This window comes from Barbatula barbatula, assembly GCF_947034865.1.
Source record: "Barbatula barbatula genome assembly, chromosome: 25".
Taxonomy (NCBI): domain Eukaryota; kingdom Metazoa; phylum Chordata; class Actinopteri; order Cypriniformes; family Nemacheilidae; genus Barbatula; species Barbatula barbatula.
This window is the reverse complement of record NC_136788.1, coordinates 7,037,946-7,060,682: the sequence shown is the minus strand read 5'-3', so window position 1 is coordinate 7,060,682 and position 22,737 is coordinate 7,037,946. Positions and strand designations below refer to the sequence as shown.

At 37.7% G+C, this 22,737-nt stretch overlaps 1 protein-coding gene across 2 annotated transcripts in view; it reads left to right on the top strand.

Moving 5' to 3' along the window:
- The window catches only part of brsk2a (BR serine/threonine kinase 2a), a 152,456-nt gene that overhangs the window by 95,440 nt on the left and 34,279 nt on the right, over positions 1-22,737 (top strand). For both annotated transcript variants that reach the window (XM_079450626.1, XM_079450625.1), the window contains exons 3-7: positions 4,431-4,516; positions 6,569-6,709; positions 15,650-15,766; positions 21,249-21,282; positions 21,424-21,492. In XM_079450626.1, coding sequence (XP_079306752.1) covers positions 4,431-4,516; positions 6,569-6,709; positions 15,650-15,766; positions 21,249-21,282; positions 21,424-21,492 — 447 coding nt within the window. The remainder of the gene's footprint in view (positions 1-4,430; positions 4,517-6,568; positions 6,710-15,649; positions 15,767-21,248; positions 21,283-21,423; positions 21,493-22,737) is intronic.

The window sequence follows — 22,737 nt, the reverse complement described above, 5'->3', positions numbered from 1 at the left end:
TTTCGACACGCCATCTGTACCTTGAAATGACACTATGATAATACATTATAAATTACACTGAACCCATGAAAGAGTGGCTGCGTATATTTTCCTGCTTTAAACGTAGGTGGCTTTTCTAACACTAGTAGTGTTAAGTAGCATGCACAAATGAAGACAGAGAACTGTTATATTTTGCTTCATGTCATGTCGATTCAAAGCAATAATGTTTTCTGTGGAACACAATGGTAACGTTTCTTAGACAACAAATGAATAAAACTGATTTAAAAACAGATCAAATCGAATTCCCCTTTTAAAGGGTCCACGCCATTCTGCACAGCAAAATAATTTATTTAATTTCCTTTCCCTATTTCTATATTAATTACTATTTCTTTTTATTTAAAAAAATAGTTATTTTGTTTTACTCGTTTTCTGTACAGCTACTTAACAACAAATCAAACTGTGAAAAAAGCGCTATGTAGAAATAAACTTGTAGTTTGCTAGTAGTCGTTCTTGAGCTAACTTAGAGGTCTTAAAGGTTTTGGCCTCCATGTCTAGTCCACAAAGACCAATAACCATCAGTAAATGTACACAAAAGACTCTTGTACATTTCGAGATAACGACTCAATAATGAGACTGGTCTACAAGACAAATGATTTCCCAGTCAAATAACCAATTTGGATTAGTGTCAGTCTTGCACACCTACTCGCACGACCTTGACTTTGTATGAGTGGCTACTGAAAGAAGCTTCTTGTGGTTATTTCTGAAAATGAGGTTTGTGTACCGCATGTCACTTCGTTACCTCATCGCTAATTATCGGACTTCAAACCTTTGCCCCAGACGTCCCAGACGTTGGCGATTATAACCACTGAGGTGTTTTTAACTCAAATCTAATGATGTGATCTGCCTTCGTTTTTCCTTTGATTGCTTTCTTCTCTGCTCACCCTCGCAAATGAAGAATCCAGTAACCTGAACCCGGATCCATGGCTTCCCACGTCGGCTCTGAGTCCGGGCCAGAGCGGGCATAATAACTCTCTAATGAAGTTATATGGAAATTGGATGGCCGTTTGCACACAGATGTGTGGAGTTAATTAACGCTCGGCGATTTATAGAAGTCGGTGCACAGGTGCCCCCGAACTGACATTTTGAAGGAATCGGTCAATATGGTAACACGGAGCAATGAGAAGTTGGCGAGCGTGGGGTGGACATCATGTTAATGGATGGAGCAGAGAGTCGGGCCGTAACTCTTTAATCTCGAGGAATAGATTTGTAGCGCTGCCACGGAGCGTTGTTCCAAGTTTTAGAAGTGTAAAAGAGCTTTAGAGCTCCAGTGCTATAAGGGGTTGGAGGTAATAAAGAAAATAAGTGCTTCAAATCGATACGCACAATCTAGATCTATCTGCGGCCGCTAGCTATGATATTTAAAATGGATTCACAATGTAATTAACACCAATAAGATCATAACTCACAGCTTGATACTCTGAGTGGAAAGAGCAGGGGCGGATTTACCAGTAGGACATTCTGTCAAATTCCAGAACGGCTGTCCCACCTATGGCTGTGAACTGGGGTGGACTGGCGGACGTATTACAAACAAATGAACGCAATGTGGGTCGAATAATCCAGGGTCGAATTTGCTTCTCAATCCGCCCCTGGGAAAGTCACAGGGCAAATAACTTTTATTTGGTATTCTGTTTTGTGCCTGACTCAAAATCCTACAAATGTACTTAATAGTAAATTTGAATCTATAAATGTTACTTGTAGATATGTTAGGTATGTTTACGTCATAATCAACTGTGCCAGGTAACAAAGATAGTTGATTTAAGCTTGAATCAATGTTGAGATTCAACATTAAATGTATTATCATTGCTATCTGATGTGTTACGTACATTATATTAAACAGCCAAAGCAATTAATGTTCAAATTAAGAAAAACTTAATACTAGTCGACTTGACCTACATATTGTTAGCATGTTAGCCTGCTAGCATAATTGATTAACATGTAAACACAGCATATACAGTACAAGAATTATGCTACTGCTCTGACAATTTTTTTGTACAAAAGATATGTTAAAACGCAATTTGTATATGAAATGATCTTGTTTCAAGCTAACTTGTTTTCTGAGCAGGCAAACATTAACTCTTGGGTTTTCAGATGGGATAGGGTACCGCAGGGAGATAAAAGTTCACTTTACACCAGTGTCAACCTGAAAATTTGCCATCATGTAGGTCACCGAACCTCAGGAACGGCATGCTGAGAGACCGTGATTGTAATGAATGGAAATGGCTCACTGTTATGTCTTTCCAGGTATTGTAGGCCTATTAATAGCCTTCTCCAAACCTTCTCCAAATGGTTTATGCTCAAATGAAATCCTGTGGCATATCTTCGTGTCCAACCACATTTACTCAGCCAAATTCCACGACTGGTGCAGCATTCAGTGAGTTCTGGTGGGATGCCACGTTTGTCAAGATTGCTTTGCCTGGGATGACTGTGCCAACATTCTCTACAGCCACCGGCCTGATTGTTTATTTCAGAATAGTCATCACATCTGTATAACTGACTCGGTGTCGATCACATGACGTTAGTTCCAGCTAAATAAATAAAATTAAATCAGAAATGTAACAGAAATGTGTGAATTCTTTGTTAAGCATGTTATAAAGATAAAATGGCTAAGGCAGTTCTTTGATGGTTTCATTTTACAGATGAGGCAAAGAATTGAAATAAAGTTTCTTTTTGTATTTCATCATTACTGTGATGCTTTCAATTTTCCTAAATGAATCGTGTGCACAGAAAAATGTGCACACACACCCACAAATGTGGCAGACCGGGTTGAACCATGTACAGTTATGCTTTGTCTGTAAACTTAAATTCATCGGAAAACTTGATGTGAAGGGGTCTACTGTCATGATCCTGCCTCTCCTTGTCTTGGTTTTCGAGTCTTGTGGCAGGATCATGTCAGTCCCATGTGTTTTGTGTGGAGAAAGAGCATTGTTTTGGTTTGTCACGCCATGCTCTCTCTCCGGTGTCGTGTCCTTTAGCCCCGCCCCCTTGTTTCCCTGTTAGCGCCATTAGTGTTAGTCTTGTCACCGGCCCTGGTCCATCTTTCCCTTGGTGTTTCATTCCCCTCACCTGCCTCGTGCAATCCTCCTGTTAGCTTTCCTTTAGTGTTTCATTCATGTCACCTGCCGTCACTCTCCCTGTGTCATCAGTCCTTGTTAGTGTTTCCCTTATTCAAGCCCCAGTTTCCCTCTGTTTCTTGTCGGTTCATTTTGCACACTTACTGATCCTAGTCTGTCCTTTGCTACCCTGCCTCGTTATGGATTACCCTGTTTCCTGGACTTAAGTTTGTGGACTTATAGTTTATTTATTATTCTTATTACCTCGTTTGTTTTGTCCCCCTTGTGGGAAGTTTTAGTTTTCATTTGTGTCTTGTTTTTGTTCATGTTTTCCCCATCGAGGGTCTTTGTTTTAATAAAGTTTTATTATTTAGCAAACTGCTGCCTGCGCTTGGGTTCTGTCCATACCTCATGACATCTACACTGTGGTGAAGTGCGTTTGGGTGAGCGTGTTTGTTTGTGACTGATTCTGAAGTCTTTTTGGAGCGGACATTAGGTTGCGGTTGAACATTAGAGTCGGGGGCTTGAAAAAATACCATCCATTTCTTCCTGCTCTGATCTACAGTGGCAAGTGTGCATGCTAGGAATATTTCAGGAGACAGTGATGTAAATCAAAGACGATTGTCTTGCTTACAACTGGCACTCCGCTTGTGATTTTAAGAGCTCTGTTTGCTTCAAAGTGCTTGTGAGTTTGAGATTTCTATTGTTTACATATCAGGTCGAAGAGATCTTTCATGTATAAGTCATCGTATGCTTATTTCAGTGAACTGTGTTGATCTTTTTGCATGCGGGATCAGAGCATCACAGTCTATCAAACATCAGCCTGACATTTCATCAAAATGGAATTACTGTATGTACCACCAATTCCGTCCCAAAATAGTTCTGCAAAGACTTGTTTTTCTTGACATGCATCTGTGCCCTTGTTTTTAATGCTGATCCAAGATCAGTTTTCTAAATTCTCTCATAAATTTATTAAATCTTCCAGATTTGAGCAGCTTGAGGGAGGCAAAGCAACATGGCTTCTAACTGGATCCCAAATGCCGCTTTGTTGCAGGATAGTGTAACTTCTGGGGTGTTTTAAGATGCAATTATTTTGAAGATTAGCCTGATGGACCTTAGGCTTGACATATTCACTGTCATTATGTCCAGACCGCAGCAGTGGAGTCTATTTGCCTTGGGGTTTAGCCAAACTGTCTGGCCGGGATTATGCCACATTAATATGCGTATGTTAATATGCATCACATTTTTTGCACATTGGGTGAATTGTTGAGCGGTGCATGTCCCTGAGGATGTTTTTGCATTAGTTTTGTATTGATTTAAATGTATTTCTTTCTTCTGCAGGTGGAGCGAGAAATCGCCATCCTGAAGCTAATAGAACACCCACATGTTTTAAAGTTGCACGATGTCTACGAAAATAAGAAATATTTGTAAGTATCAAGACCATGCTGTGTTATAATGACTGTATATAGACCACTTCGCAAGATGTAAACATTGGTCCGCCAGCACTTCCTGTTTCTTGTTTTTCTTTTTTATCTTACATATCACTGCTGTCCTTGTGAAACCTTGTATCTCCATATTTCGTGCTTACAAAGTTGTGTTAAATCGTTATTTTGTCATTAAGCATTATTATTAGTCACTCTTTAAGTTTTTCTCTGGGTTTTGCAAATATCTAATCAATAAAAAGCATTAAAAAGTGCTTGTTAACTTCGACCACATGGTATATGAACACAAAACGGTACAGTTTTTTCGTTTCCTCACAAACAATGAATTTGGACATACAAGGTTTTGGAAGGACAGCGCCGAAGAAACTGTAGAATTACTCAAACATATTTGTTGAACATTTTGATTGTTATAAACGTTCTGTTGGTTTTACTCTGTTCAAACGTTTGTGTAGTGTTTCAAACTTAAACAGGAAGTTTTTCTGAGTTGTTTACATCTTACATTGTGGTTACATATAGGTTTTAGGGCTTTTAGAAATATGAATCAAAATTGCCATGCTTTTACTATAGCAAAAGTGTAACCATGTTGTTTTGTGGTTCGAGCATGGCGCTAGCAATGCCAAGGTCGTGGGTTCGATCGCAGGGATTGCACATACTCAGAAACAAATGTGTAGTATAATGCAATGTAAGTCGATTTGGATAAAAGCATCTGCCAAATGCATAAATAAATAAACGAGGAAAAGAAAGAACATCTTACTAATAATATTAACAAACAGCATTTACTTTAACACAAAATGAAAATGAATGGGAGTCAATGATGTTTTGTTATCAACGTTCTTCAAAATATATTTTTTGTGTTCTGCAGAAGAAAGTCATTCATACAGGTTTAGAATGACATGATGGTGAAAAAACAATGCCGCATTTTCTATCTAGTACTCTAAACTATCTCTTTAAGTACAAGGATAAATATCAAAGTACCATACTATTACCTTTAAGATAGACACTTTTCCACACTTCTACAAGTTTATATTTCGTACTAATCCAAAGTAATTAGGATAAAATGTAGACAAAATTGCATTGCAAAATCATACAAGTGCAGATCAAAAACAACTCCGACATGGTCATCTTTCTGTAGCCTACAGAAAAGTCTGGCAGAAACACAAGTGCAAATGCGTTTGATGTTAAGAGGTTTTGAGAGAGGGTTTGTGCTGCCTCTCGAGCACTCTTAATGAGAAAGTGTGAAGCAGCATGTTAGTCACACCAGTTTGAGAGCCGCTAATGGGGCCACGAGTCATTCGTCATGTAAACACAACCGCAATTCGCTTTGCATTTTTTGGCATCAACAAGTCTTCATAGCTCACGACTCGCTTAAGCTACGTGAGGTTTTGGCCTATACGAATGTTTGAGCCAAAAATCTCAATTCTGTAATCTGTCTTTGGTTTCGTTCTTAACACGTATCAAGGTAGCATGAAATCAGGATGAGTTTTTCACACACACTTCTACACACAAAGGTTGTATTATTAATTGTTCATGGTAGGCTACTGCCCTGCGTGTATGAGTTGCTCGAACACAGTTTCTCCTCAGAAACTGTTTGTTAATTTAACTCTTGTCCTTCAAACTCTCGCTGACAGACAACCTTCCCAGCAACCAAATTTCGCACCACAAATCCACGTTATCAAACCGACCGAAGTCACAAACTAAAATCTGCAAAATTTTTGATTGTGTTTACTTTCATTCCGTTCCTTTCATCTCCGCACTCATCTTCCAGTGTGAAACGGCGTGTGGAATAAATACGACATTGTACGCTCACGGTTTATAAAATGAAAGACTTCAACTGAGGCTGTGGACCAAGTATTCCTCATCCTCAAACAAGCTCAGGCGAAGGGGTTCATCTCAATCCCCGTTTGCGAATATCTCCCGTGCTTGGAGATGAAATAAGCTATTCTCTTTGAGAGAGAACTTGGTTCTCTGAAAACCTCTTTGGGGATCAGATGTAAATGAGGTCCTCTAAATTCACACTTTGCCCTCGTTTTTTTGCAGGTATTTGGTTTTAGAGCATGTGTCTGGTGGGGAACTCTTCGACTATTTGGTAAAGAAGGGAAGGTTGACACCCAAAGAAGCCCGAAAGTTTTTCAGACAGATCATCTCCGCTCTTGACTTCTGCCACAGTCACTCAATATGGTAAGTACGATTATAGAGGTCACATCATTTTAATATAATACTGTAACATACACAACACATTTGTGTGACCTAGTAGGCTTGACAAATGTAATTTTTTACCTAATGGAAAACCACACTTGAAGGGATAGATCAACCAAAAATAAAAATTCAGACATCATTTGTTCCCTCTAATGTGGTTGTGAACCTCTATATGACTCTTTCCTCAGTGAAACACAAAAGAAGATATTTTCAGAAATCCTATCAATGGTATGTCGATGTCAATTAATAGATTCGAAGCGAAAAGCGAGCCTTCGTAAATTCTTCCCCTGTCGCACGTTAAATTCAGATTCACACCCCAGGGTTTTCTATTAGAACCGTATTAAGATATCATCATACTCCAGCTCCCTTTTCTGTCTCAGAGCTGTGTGAGGCAAAGCAAAACGAGGCAGCCGCCTCACGCAGCTCCTCCTAAGATTTATGCTCACAGTCCTCATGCTAAATGCTCTTCTGGAGGGTTCGGAGGCTCTGGGACGGACGAGGGAATCCAGTGTCGTGAATCAGATCGTGTCATCTCCCACAGCGGTCACAGACGGTTTTGAAGTCCTATTGCACGTCGATACTACAATTTTTTTTGACAAAGCCATTTAGTTAGTCAATAAGCTGTTTTTTATTATTAAAATCGATGCACGTTTAAAATCAGCATTTTATTTGGTTGATTAAATGTAGTAACGGTTTCACTGTTGTCAGTTTGTACGGTTCATTTGAGAAAATCCCTCCGATTATTTCTATCATTTTTCTTTTGTTTATGACAATTGGTCTTATTTGCTTCACTGATGCATAAAGCTGGTTATTAACATTAAAATCGACGAGGGCTTAAGCGCTGACATATAATGATTACAAATGAAATGCGGTTCATGTTCTTTTATAAATATCATTAGCTGATATTAACTTCAGAACCGCATTGCCATTTTAAATCGAGTCTTTTGTTCTGCAAATCCCTTACTGCTCATCGGCCAGACATGATATTAAGTAGCGCTTAACCCCAATAAATGTCTTTGAATTTCCTAGTCTCGCTATTTAAGACCTGAGAACCTTTACCCCAATGGCATCAGTTTGTTTTAACTTGTTGTACTCTGTTTCTACCATGCCACTGGATGTCTAATTCATTTACTTATTTTTTCTTATTTAAAGAATTTAATTCAGGTTAATTTATGTAACACTTCACAATGTTACATGGTTTCAAAGCAGCTTTACAGGAATGAAAACTAAACAAAAAGAAAAACCGAGAAAGTCTTATCGTATATAGTGTATTTTATAATATTTATGTTTTTGTGATTGAGCATATCTCTCTCTACTTTTGTAGATGTAAAATAATTATTCTTTACATTTTGTATGTTTGTTTCAACGTTTGTTTGGAATGACATTTGTTACACCGATCTGCATCTTGCTTTCCACCCAAAATATGAACAGAAAGTATTCCTTCTACCATATTTCTGATTAATATGACACATATTCAGTAACAGAAATGATCATGATAACGATAATTGTCCTGTTTACCTTGCACGAACAATAGCTTTAACATAGGAAGGAGTTATATTGTATTTTAGTGCATTTTCTTCTGAAAATCTCATTGCCATAACTAGTATGTACAGTATAATAAAAATGCAGATACAGCAGAAAAAAGTAGGTATGACTGATGTTCCCGTTTTCCGTAACATTTTCAAAGGGCTGTTTACATACGCACGCACACACGCACGCACGCACGCGCGCATACACACACACACATACAAAACACACACAAAGCACACATACACAAAACACACACACACTAATTCAACATATAATTATCAACAACTATCAGCAACATATAATTCTAAATGTTGTTGATATTAGTACATCTGCCAGTAACAAAATGGCATTTCTGTTTATAGAAATATTGGTTATCATTACGGTACCATGTAGTTCTCCACAATTAAAAAACATTTATAATGTTCTATAAAATATGCTTCATTAATGTCTAATTGTGTATATATTGGGCATCATGGCTTGTCTTCTTTAGCAAAACTTTCTATATTTTTTAAATCATAATTTGACATCTGGAACGGAAACAAAGACATTGTGAGAGTTTTGTTATTGAGACAGTTATGGACTCGGAGAGTAATACCATAAAACTCAGTAATTACTATGACAAAATCCTAATAACAGCTGGTTGTGTTTGTTAAGAATATTTAGCAAGTTAACATAATAAATACAATAAAATACAATGACAAATCTAAAAAACTTCCATAAAATCCTTAAATTACTATATTAATATCTTACAGTCTCTCTCTCTGTCTCTCATATACACACACAGCCATGCACACAATGTGGGTGTCGTATATGATAAATCACAGTCACGCAATAAACTCACATCTGTAATAAACCTCACTTCTGTGGACCTTCCGCGTGCCTGCGGAGCTCAGTGGTCTGAGCGTCTCGCGGTCTCTCGTCTCCAGATGCAGCGGTGGGGCAGTGTGCTACACAATCCATGAGGAATGTCCCCGTCACGCTGTCACATTTCCCCGGCTGTTTGCTCGGGTCTCATGAGGCTGAGAGATGTCCGTCCTCTCTGATCTCCTGCCGGGACAGTCAGCAGGGGATGATGGGAGAAATACACACCCAATATTCTCTTTTTCCGCTTCCATCTTTTCCTCATACGTTCTTCTATTTCAGCTTTTTCCTCGTCTGCTCTCTTTCGGTAGTTTTGTCATTCCTTTCTATCCTGTCGGAAAGTCTTTGATAGAATGCTTATTTTTTTAATTATGATGGACAGATTGACAGGAAGACACGGATATAGAAACGTCAGCGTTTTAGACGTTTTAATTGCCGAAGGGTGACTGCTCATTCCACACCTTGCCATCCACCTACGAGATCATTATCTTTATCTTCTAGACAATTTCCCCGAATATAGACACTTATAGAGGCTTTACCTGTCAGACAAGTGCGTATATATTTGGAGACATCGTAAGACAGGATGACTATTATGAACAGATATTTCTTTGTCTTTGTGATGTTAGTTTTTATTTCTGTGATGCAGTGTCCTTTTCACGGGGTAACTTGAAACAAAGATGGAGAAAAAGGAATGATCTGTTCTTCCTGTACTCGGTAAACAATAAGCAATATTACCTCATGGTCTTTTTTGTTAATTGATCATAAATAAGGATACTGCAAAGATGTTTGGTTTTCTGATTTAAACATCATCTCTCATGCGATTTGTTTGGGTATTTTGTTGTCTAATGCAGTTGTACATGTCAGTCCGTCTAAATACTTTTTAGGCCTGCTGTATGGACCAATAACACTTTATAAATGGACAACAGTGCTCCTGTCAGCAGAATTGCAGGTCTGAGCCCTTCCTTGAATCACTTGACGCCCACCTGTTCCAGAAATAACCGGCAGATATAAAGATCAGGGCCGTGTTTCCCGAAACCCTCTTAGTTAAGTATAGCTTCTGTAAGTTCGTAAGGTTGGTCTGGAGCGCTCTTAGCTATACCTTATCCCCTTTGATTCATACCACTATGCAATAAGCTTTTCTCCATCGCAGTTTAATTTCACATATACAATTTAATTTAGTATTAAATTTGCATTTTTACTTTAACTTAGTTTTGATTTTACCAATAAAATACTTTAACACACTCAGTGTAGGCTATTGAAGTGTTTTCATGAATAAAAAACTCTGATGGTTATTAGCGTTTTTATTACAGCCTATTATCCCAAGGCACATCAGCTGGCAAACCATTTGACAGGAATGGCGTAGTCGATTTAAAGCGAATGAATGTTATGGGGAGTTTGGTCAAACTATGGCAGCGAGACAGCAGATAGTTGTCTTAAAGCAAAGACGGCTCCATCCGCGGAACCAGTTTCGTTTTTTTATCCGACAGCCAGCACGCATGTAAACCCAAGTGTTAGTGAACATACAGAGCACATACATGTTGCATAATTAAACAGCATTATAATGAGACCGCTGTGAACAGCATGAGATTACTTTTGTTAATGGACTTTCACATTCACTGCCTGCTGTTCTTTACATTACAGTAATGTAAAGCTTGTTTGTGCTCATTGAGTTAATGGACCTAACTCATACATATGAGCTCTACAGGGAACGTACAGAATTGTCATTTTTGTGTTCGTAGTATTTGTTTTTAATAAGACTGTTGGCTAATTGAAAAAAGTAGTTTGATTGTAATGAATTGTGACTGATTATACGAATCATGATACAGTATACAGTAATTGCATTTCTATTCAATACGAGAAAAGACCCCAATTGGAGCTAATGCAAATATTAAGATAGCATTGAACATGCATTTGAATAATGAATTACCTGTACTGCGGACAGATTATTTTATTTGACTGAAATTCAAACTTTGAAAAGGTTTCTGTTTAGTGAAATCAAATCAAATATTTGCCAACGTTTTTTGGAATAACTTTCAAATGTTGCCTCAGAAGTAAAATGAAGTTAGTTTAAGGCACTACAACTATAATAATAAATAAAAACTAAATAAAAAAATTAAATAAAGAAAGAATTTAATGACGAAAGCATAAAACAAAGTCGTAAACATTTAACATAAAAGTAACATTATGAATTAATTGTTACAAAATTTTATTAATAATTAATTATTATTATGTTAGTAATTATATAATTCTAATATTATAACTAATAAAATAAATTTTAAATAAAATTAAAATATGATAATTAAAATATGAATACAAATAAAAAAGCACTGCCATACAGCGCGAAGCAATCCATTGAGTGTTAGGACTCTGTCCTTCCTGTCTCGAGCTTTCTAGCTCACTGGGCAGAGTCATGACATTGCCACGTCTTTCGGGTTTCTGTTGTATTATGTGTGGAGACATGTGGCTTTATGTTGTTACTTGACGACACGTGTCTTCCTGTTATGTCTCTCAGCCCCACCCTCCTATCTCCTGTAATTTCTTAAGGGTTTCAATCCCATCGTCTGATTTGTGTTTCACCTTTGTTAGGGTTTTATTCCCATCACCTGTCACCACTCTCCCCATGTAATCACTCCTCGTTAGTGTCTCCCTTTATATAGTCTCAGTTTCTCTCTGTTCAGTGTCGGTGCATTGTCTAATGTCTGTGCCCAACACTGATGTCTTGCGTGCACGGTATTATCCCCCTGTTATTGGATTACCTGGTTCCTGTTTACAGTTTGTGAATTTATTATTTATAATTTCTAAAGATTCTTGTTTTGTTTGGTCCCCCTCGTGGGAAGTGTTTGTTTCTAGTGTTTGTTTGCTAGTGTGTTTTTGTGCTTGTTTTCCCCATTGTGGGTCTTTTATTTAATAAAAGTTTTACGTTAACCCTTTGTCTGCCTACATCTGGGTTCTGTCCAAGCCATTTTGTGACATTGAGTTTCTTGACTCAGACAGACATGAACGTAAATCTTAAAACATTATCTCATACAGGAGACACTATGTCCAAATGTAAATTATCATTGTACATTTTTTTTATTCATATTTGGGTTCGTCATTCTTTTTCACAGCGAGGGCTTGTTTCGTTGTAAAATTTTTACAAAGTGTTCATGTAAACTTAAGTTACACGTACAGATGTAAAAAAATACTGTTTTCTATTAGTTTTAATTAGTTTAGTTAGGAACACTTCAGCCAGAACTGCCGTTCCGGCAATATCGTAAACACAACCATAAAAACACATTAAGCTGATTTAAATGCAGATCTCTATCAACAAACAGAACAACACCATGCACGCATAAAAACGTAGACTCACCGGGCCAGTAAATGTGCAATTTAAGACCTCGTGGGCCTCCAGGGCCTCTACGCCCTCAGCGAGCAACAGAAAGCCGATAGTATCAGAAACGTCACGGGAGGGTTTATTACCACAACTACACTAACATGCACTTTGTTTATATTTCCTTTTCTCTGCTTCCGTTCTCCATTAACCGGCAGGCTGTAGGCATTGAAATTAACCTCGCCGCTGTCAGATTAATACCCGGCCGAAAGGAATATACGCGAGCGGTCTGTGATCATATCAACAAACTGTTTCTGTCAGGGAGAGATTACGACGTCTGGATTCTGTTAATGCTCGCAAATGTGAATTTAAAGAGCCATTAGGGATGTTAGTGACGTGGCAGCTTATAAAACACACCTCTGCAATGTGTCCCTTTGATATCATTGAGCTGTAAATCTCATATTTCATTTTATGACGGGTGCATATGAGGGTTCATAGATTCGTTCCGTTGTTGTTGGTTTTATAACCTCTATGAAAATGTTAGTACTGTTAGTCTTAAATTTCATGGAGTGAATATTTGATTGTCATCAGTGTGTCCATAATTTTGTTTCTCATGGTCGGAGAGTCCTTCAGGTGCCTTTTGGCAAACCTTTTAATGAGAAGTGGCTTCCGTCAGATGGTTGTTCTTCTGGAAGGTTCTCCTCTCTCCACAGAGACATGCTGGAGCTCTGTCAGATTGACCATCGGGTTCTTGGTCACCTCCCTGACTAAGGCCCTTCTCCCCAATCGCTCAGTTTGGCCAATCGGCCAGCTTTAGGAAGAGTCCTGATGGTTTCATTTACGGATGATGGAGGCCACTGTGCTCATTGGGACCTTTCAATGCGGCAGAAATGTTTCTAGGTCCACAGACAATTCCTTGGACTTCATGGCTTGGTTTGTGCTCTGACATGAACTGTTAAGTGTTGGACCTTATATAGTCAGGTGTGTGCCTTTCCAAATCATGTCCAATCAACTGAATTTACACAGGTGGACACAATCAAGTTGTAGAAACATCTCAAGGAAGATCAGTGGAAACAGGATGCAACTGAGCTCAATTTTGAGCGTTATGGCAAAGGCTGTGAATACTTATGTGCATGTGCTAAATTTGCAAAGATTTCAAACAAACTTCTTTCACGTTGTCATTATGGTGTATTGTTTGTAGAATTTTGAGGAAAATAATGAATTTAATCCATTTTGGAATAAGACTGTAACATGACAAAATGTGGAAAAAGTGAAGCGCTGTGAATACTTTCGGGATGCACTATATGCACCTTTTTTTATATATGTGACACATCAAAATCTTGAATCTTTGGTATGCTTCTTTAGGTATGATGCTGTTCAGTTACTGTGTATGTGGTCACTAGGTAGCTTTGTAGTCTGAGTCAGAAAAGCCTAATCCTAAGTGTCTGGTATTTTGGTCTCTATACTGTTTTTTTTCTGGGTCCCGTCTTTATTGTTTTTCTCTATTATTTGCTCAAAATTATTATGGAACGTTCGAACAGACCAAAGTGTGAGCAATAATAAATATGCTGCTTTCTTTTAGCACATCATGAGCGTATGACATTCCTTGTGTGGTTGTGCCCTGAATAGTGTACAAAAGACTTTGAAACTGTATTGTTTTGCTTGGAACTATGAAAAGTGAGACAGCAAATTAATTAACTGCAACTTTGGAATTAATTGTGATGTGGTTGGAAACAAAGCAGAATTATTATGTAAAACAGCTCGCCGGTGTCAGCCTGTGGTCAGATGGGTAGGTGCTTAACATCACACTCCGGCACGGCGGGCATCTGTCATGTCCTCCCACTGGGTTTTGTGGACTGGCAGCTCTGAAAGAGAAGAACAGATAAAGAGACAGAGACAACTGCAAAGCTTTTTTCCAACCTTATTTGTAGGCTTAGATGAGCATTGATGATTGTGTGATCCAGCGGGTTTAGATCTCTCTGATGTCAAATACACAGGGCCGCTGCTAGCCATTTTGGTTCCCTAAGCATAATTCCATTATGATACCTTAAAGGTGCAAACTTTTCTTCAGTAAACAGAATAGCAAAACAAAAAACTATCAATGTTTAACAGTAAAATCTCAATTCAGATTGCAAGCTGCACCGAAATTAAAGTTACTCACCCCGCTCTGCACAGGCTTCGAACTGACGTCGGTCCGAATGGGAGACGGGCGCTCTAATGAGGAGGCTAAAGTGTCTCTGTTGGTTGGGTAGTGAGGTTTACACACTCCATAGCTCTTCACTAGCTGGCCTCCGTTACACAAGTTCGACGCGCATTACGATCAGTAGCAGCACATCATGCACATTTCCCGAATAAAATTTTATTAAACATGGACTTACCTGCAAGTGATGCACGGGCATCATCTCTCAATTTCTTCTTTCTTTTCTCTGATCCTGACTCCTGCTGTCTTTTCGGGGCCATTTCCAAATAAGTTGCCTAGACTACCGTGTGTCAAACTGCGTCAGGCGCACGCGCGATCAACCGGCACTGCCGCGGGGACCGTACATGGGCGGGTGGTGGTGTGGATGGGGTGATATGGGATTGTTCGGACATTTTTTTTTTACATATACATGGCTATAATGTGCCTGCCTAATAATTTTTCTATAGCCTAAAAATATATTTTTTTTCATTAGGCTATTTTTGGTGCCCCCTCAGCAGTTGGTGCCCTACGCACAGCGCGTGATTCGCGTGGTGGGAGCGGCGGCCCTGCAAAAACACATGTTGTCTTTTATTTCCCATGAAACCGTTGGCAGGAAAAACGAAAAAAAAAGTCTATATGTTTGATAGAGTTGATAATGTAGTGGCAATCTTACATTATATATACAACTATATACTAATTAAATTTTATTATTAGAATATTAATTATTAGTTAATTTTAATGATTTGCTTAATTAATAATATTATATTAGTTTATTACAGTATATTATTAGTTAATTATTAATAATAACTATTGGTAATGTTCATTTATTTAATTTTAATTTAAAAACTATTAAGGTATTCTTATTGCTATTATTGCTTATTAATAATGCTATTGTAATTATTTATATTCACCTCTGTGAAAAAAATACTGTATATGTTAATATATTACATCAACACTATGAGATTGCAAAATTACAGTTTTTTGTATCATGTCACTTGTGAAATGTCACTTTAATATGTTTGGGTGTTTATCTCACATGCAGTCACAGGGACCTAAAGCCAGAAAACCTGTTGCTGGATGAGAAAAACAACATTCGGGTCGCAGACTTTGGCATGGCGTCCCTGCAGGTGGGCGACAGTCTGCTGGAGACCAGCTGTGGGTGAGTGATTAACAACACTAATAATGGGGACAATCGCTGCCTTTAGGTCATGTCGTGACTTCGAAGATGCGTAAAAGACTTAACGGAGGTCAGTTATTTCTGTAAAATGGCAATAATTACTGGACCACACAGTCATTTCAGTGCTGTGAACTTGAAGTGGTAGTCAAAGGTAACTTACTCGAAACTGTTGGAGTATTTTCGCTCATTAATTGTATCTGACTCTTAGATTTAAATGAGCTGTTTTTGCCTGTTTTTACCCGTGACCTCGGTCATTGGCATTTCACACTATAAATAGTAACTGTCCACTGTAATGTTGGTAAATACTAAATAGCAATTGGTTTGCAAGTTCAGGTAGTGATAAATGTACACATGACGTCAGTACTGAGTGACCCGTTTTAATACATATGGCGGGGGTCACAGGTGAAACTAGCTTTTGCAGTATGTGGAGGCAGTTAAAGGTAAAAAGTCACTGAATTGTGTTATTATATATTTCAAATCCTTGCCTGCTTAGTTTGAGTACACAGCAATGACTAAAGTTTCTATAGGTCTGGGAGTTGAATAAGAATAAAAATACAGAGCACAATTTTGTGTTATACAAACTATACAAGCATATTTATAATAGTCGCGTTTTCTTTTTTTATTAATCTTTCATGAATGCGTTCTGGGATCGTTTCGTCGACAAAGTATATAGTAGAGTTTGTGATGCAGATCTTGATGCCAGATTTTGGCCACCACCAAATATCTTCCTTTTATGATTCTTCTTCCTTTTCCCTGTGTGATTTTGTCCACGTTGCCCACGTTGCATATAAAATGTGCATGATGCTCTTTGGATTATTCTTAGGTGCATGCTGGGTAACATGAATCATAAGGCTTTCAACAAACGTGTGCCAAAAGTGCCGGTTTGAGTTCAGAATTCAAAATGAAGAGACCATATAAAATGTATTTAGTTTTTTCTGGATTTACTATTTATAGGTATGTGTTTTGATTAAATAATTATCTTTGTTTAATTCTATATCTACTAACAATATTTATCTCAGATCTTTAATAAAAATATTGTTTCTGTTTGCATTTATTTTCAGAAAATGAAAAAAAAGAAGCACTGTATTTTCAGACCTCAAATACTGCAAAGAAAGTTCATATTCACGTTTAAAGGGGTCATATGGCATGAATTTGTGTTTTTCTGTGTCTTTGTTGTGTTATAGGTGGCCCATGAATGTGTTAGACACGTAAAATGAAATTTGAAAGTGAAGGAACAAAAGATCCATTCTATCTAAAAGCGCATACTTACCCAGACCTTCCTGAAATGCCTCGTGTAACCACACCCCCACAAATCTATGTCAGTTCGTGGTATGATTAGACTAAGACCGCCCAAATGTATACAAAAGTAAGGTGGGCGTACCTGTCAGTACAATTGCTTTGGAACCTGATGTTCCAAATACAGGAAGAGGCATTCCTTTTCCTCAAATGCTTGCAGTACTCAACCAATCACTACGCACTGGTTAACTGGCCAATCATAGCAAACCTCGCTTTTCAAAGCGATGAACTTCGTAAAAAATCAGCACGTTTCAGAGAGGCGGGGCAAAGAGGAGATACAAACATGCACGGCATGTGTAAAATACATCGTTTTTGAACAGTAAATCGTGTATACACATTGCATTGCATCTAAAACAAACGATAATATTTGTAATAATGTTTTTTATCCAATAACCTGGATTTTTATCACAGTTTTCATGTGTCTTGTCATGCTCTCAGTCTTTCACATTGCTGTTGGATGACTTTGTAACTCCTGAGGTTTGATTTATTTTTATTCAACAGACACTGGACTGAAATGACCACAATGCATCTAGACATGCTGATGAAAAAGTGCTGATTCTTTCCACAGCTTTGTATTTCTAAAATAAAGTCTATGCAGTACTATAGTTACTGTAATCATTTGTAAATGCAATTTAAATGCAACCTATTAACAGTAAGAAAATCTTTTGGTTATAACGGCATTTGATATTAGCCCTGTGCAAACAATACTTACTGGAAACCTTTTAATATTCTCGAGCAGATTCATTTCTTCTGCTCGACCTTTAGGATTACAGTTGGACAACGTCATAGGTTCAATTTGAATGCATTGAAATACCTTATGTTGAGTCGCCTCATATTTATATAATTGGAGTTTTGTTTAGGTCAAAGCGGACACCTCACCTAGTACTTTTGTCCAAACCTTCTTACATCACAGGGTGACAGCTGGTCAGGAAATCCAGTAGCCTCTCAGCATCGTGACTCAACACTGGATCTGGATTTGTTGCGTCACGCTTAAAATGACCTCTAAAGAAATTGTGTGCTGGTCTGAAACGTCGCGGCCTTGACCGTTTATGATTGTTATGAATATTTTCACGTTGTGAGTCATTACGGGACTATGTATCTTTAACACAAGCTGGATAAAAGACAAGCCGTCTGCACGCTTCAGTTTTAATGTTTATATTGTCATGTTACAGCATCAGTCTGTAATCGATGAATCAATAAGAGATTCATTAGTATGTTGTGCAATATTTATATTGGAGGTTACGGTCATTTTTATACAGATTCATTTTATTCCAGATTTTTTTGTATTTAGGGATACTCTAATAGTCATGTAGTGATATGTTTACTGTATGAATCTATGGCCACAAACAAGGCACTCCGATTGTTGTACATATAATGACTTTACGTCAGGGTTTTTTAGTCGAAACATTTTGATTTATATCCATTAATGCTGCATTCTTAAATATGTGACCTTGCCCGTTAAAACCTAGCTAAAGACATTTTTCTGTGATTTACTTTTTTCAGTTCAATTTAAGTTTATTTGTATAGCGTTTTTCTCAGTTGACACTGTTGCAAAGCAGCTTTACAGGAGAACTCTCTTTCTTTTTCTACATAAAATCCTTCTTCATAATACTAAGAACATTCTGTGAAAATATAACGGTGATATATGTATTACTGACTTCAAATGATTGTTTAGAAAGCCAATTTATATTGTATTTTTGTATAAAACTAAAAGCGTAGTGTCAATAAAGTAATTGATTTCAGTATTTCAGTATTTAAAACATAAAGACTGCAATGAAAATCTGAAAAAGCTACCCTAAACCCTATTTTCATCTTTTTGAATGGCTAAGACAACTTTGATGCTCCTAATCTCATAATTAGATTATATGATTTAAATCCGGATTTTTCAAAGACAGGGTCACATTTCAAGAAGTAAATTTCGCTCTTTTTGAGCATTTGAGCAGAGAAACCTTTTTTTTGAGACATTAAAAAGTATAATAATCCTTTTCATAAGTCTATTCATTGTTGCGATTGCTAATTAAAACACAATCAGAAATCCAGCCTGCCAATCTCGATAAAAGGTTTTCTAAAATGTCCATATACCGTGCCCGTGATGACTGGACGAGTCGTGCAAATTCATTAGAACACATGACAGCATTAATGAAACACATTAATACATGACATCACCATTACTGGATCTGTCTGCTAGACGTTCCTTTGACCTTTGATCTGTCATTTGGCTCACGACGGGTGTTCAAACCAAGATCTGATTCTTTTCATATTCATTTTAAAGTGATGTGTGCAAATACTCCCAGAGATCGAGAAAGGATTTTGACAGACAGCTGGATCACAGCAACTTTGGATAATAATACGCGCTGAATTTGTATCGGCTCACACAGTTTGAATAATATATATTGAATTATGTTTTTTTTTTTCTCTGTTTTGAAATTGTGTTTATTCCGTCTTTATTAATTTCGCCTTGTGATAATTATCCATTGCACCAAAAAGAGACGCTTGAATTGAGATGTCTAATCGTTTGCAAACCCACACGAGTCTTGGAGGTGTCTAATATCTCCCTGTCATAGGCTGACGGCTCGTGCAGAAATGAGGGAGGAAATGAGCTTTAGCAAAGAGCTTGAAGTAGATGAATGTTCTGGCACGCGGCACTGCAGGGTTCCTCGATAGACTCATCCGTTAATGGTTTATTTTCATCTCTAATTCGCCTTACTCATCAACGTAAACAATGGAAACATTTTATGCCCTTACAACGTTGTATTGGTTTGATCTCTCAGATTTAGCACGTGTGATTTAGAGGAAGATCTGTAACCGCGGCGATTGTTACGCTTTTTGACTTCTAACAGTAAAGGTTGCGCCGTATGTGTTGAAGGCAGATTTGATGCTTTGTTATTGTTAAAGCTCATAAATTACGTTTATTTATTAGTATTCATTTTGATAAGAAAGTTCAATTGCAATTTCACAAGTTCTCCACAAAACTGTTTTGCTTCTGTTTCTCCAGATCTTTCGGACGCCAACTTTTGGGTTGAGATTTTTTTTTTGTATTTCTGTATGCAGTCAGAGTACTTCTAGCTGAATATGTTTGCATGACAAGAGAAAGCCCTCCCAAATAGGATATTGGTATTTGCATAGGCGCACGCTTGTAAAGGTGTTCGAGGGATCATGGGAAATGTTGACAGCTCACTGAGAAAATCTCTGGCTAATATGATTAGCTCTGAATGTGCCTGTTTATCTCTGAAAAAACATGTTCGCACTTGTGTTGTTGGGAAGAGTGTCATGCACTAATGCACTGCAGTGTTGGGGAACAGGATTTGCCAAGAGAGATGAACAGAGATGACAGATGATGAATCAGGAAGCCACCATCTTCTGACGCTAATTACTCAAGGAAGACGTTATCTTCTTCCACCACCAAATCTGAATATTAGTCATTCTACACAAACAAATGTTCATGTGTTAATAATCTGTCAACTCTTTCAGTAAAAATATATGTTGGTAAAATATTGCTATTTATTGCAGTGTATTGTTATTAGAGCTGTGGAAAATAATCATTTTTACCATGCAAATCGATGCTGATGTGAACGATTACTCTATCTATGCATTAAAACAAATAATAAGTTATTTTAAATGCAAAACTAATATGACAACAGTTAATAATTTTTTTATTGTTAAACAGTATTATTTGTTTAAAGCTGTTGCAAGTTGTTTAAGCTTCAAAGTGCTAATTCAACACAAATTATGCCACACCACATCTTTTATAAGCGATCTACACATGTTAGTATGGAAGTGCATCTTGTCAACGCATCACGTCAAAATTGTGAAACGCCACAAAAGTAAAAGTGTGAGTCACCACAAGGGTCCCTCAGGGATCAGTGCTTGGACCACTCCTCTTCTCCATCTACGCAAAATACTTGGGACCTATCATACAGGGACATGGTTATTCGGGCAAAGAGTTATTAACGTACAGATGCACGAAGACACTCCCCGTCACAAGTGTTTAATTGCATAAGTGGTGCAAAAAATCCAATAGCAATCCTGTGAATAATCAAGAGTGAGAATTGCGATGCTACGTCTTTGGTGTCAATACATCAGAAGTGTTTATTAATAGATTAAAATTTGAAGGACAAGATGCAAGTCGTGACCCTTTGAATCTTAATCAAATGTGGTCCTTTCACAGGTCGCCTCATTACGCCTGTCCTGAAGTTATCAGAGTAAGTTTTACTTCACTGTCAGATTTTTACATCATACATGAAATATAAACAAACACAACCCTCTGTATAATGCATGATTGCGCTCATCTCAAATGCAATTGGAAATCATTGCGATCTGACCTTCTGTCCTTGTGTGTGCAGGGTGAAAAGTATGACGGAAGGAAAGCAGACGTTTGGAGCTGTGGGGTCATTCTGTTTGCTCTGTTGGTGGTGAGTCATACGAGAGTCAGGCGAGAGTTTACCTTAAAACAACAGTTCACCCAGATATAAAAATGGGCCTCATTTACAGACCCTTGTATTATTTCAAATTCATATGATGATAGTTTATTGTACCAAATGTATAGAAATGTAAAGGCATTTAAAATTACAGTCAAAATTACATGTTCTACATTAATTTTTTTTATTGTTTACCGAGACATGCACAGTAAATAACCCTCAAACTTTTTTTACATTGCTCATTTTGGAAGACGTGCTAGATATTGAAGTCAAATTTTCAACATGGCGACCCTGTGCTTTTCTGTCAGAAATTGTTTAATTTAATGGTGTATAAAATAGCAAGGCTGGAAATGGATGTTTTTAAGTCCCAGAGACTATACAATTTTAAGCGGGTATGGAATACACCTCTGGACTCCATTATTAGTTCATTTATTTGAAATGTTTTACCTACGTGTCTGAATCGTGGCAATATCCCAGAGAGTTTCTGCTCATTTTCAATGCCCTTGCTCAATTTTGAGTGCCAAGTTCCGACCCTCGAGTCTGAGAGGTTTTATGTCCACCCCGACGGCAGTTTCTTAACCCAGCTTGGATTGTTTTTGACGTTTTAGAAAGAGATGATTCATTGTGCTTCTCAGATAATCCAGGCATTCTGAACGAATCTGTTCTTCACGCGCCAGTAAAATATAAAACCAGGACAACTATACATGAACTATCCATGTAGATTATGTCTTTACATTTAGATGTCTCACCCTGTCTCTTATTGTCACCTGTTTTGGTCTCCACCTCTTGAATGTTTTATTTTGCGTTCTGCTGAAGTTCATTTGGTCTTGCCTTTATGAAATATATATTTCGACCCGCTGCAGACAGGCAGACGGTACAGAAATCCAAAATAAAACAGATTGCTGGCAGACACAAAATCCTCCTGGATCCAGAGCAATTGCTGTGCATTAACTCGATGTGTGTCAATCGTGTTTGTTTCGTTCTGCGTTCTTGCAATTTCATTTAATCGCTATTTGAAAATGAAGCATGTCAGCCGTTCCGACAGACCCTCACAGGAGAACAAAGATTCAGAGTTATTATTTCAAAACCATCTCCCTTGATTTCACATTTCTTATTATTTACAGTCGATTGTCTCTCATCTTCACTAATTTGTTCTATTTTTATTTGTTTCCATTTGTTTGCTCTGAATCGCTCCTCAGAATTTGATGTATCTCTCTCTCTCTCTTTCATCTGTCTTTC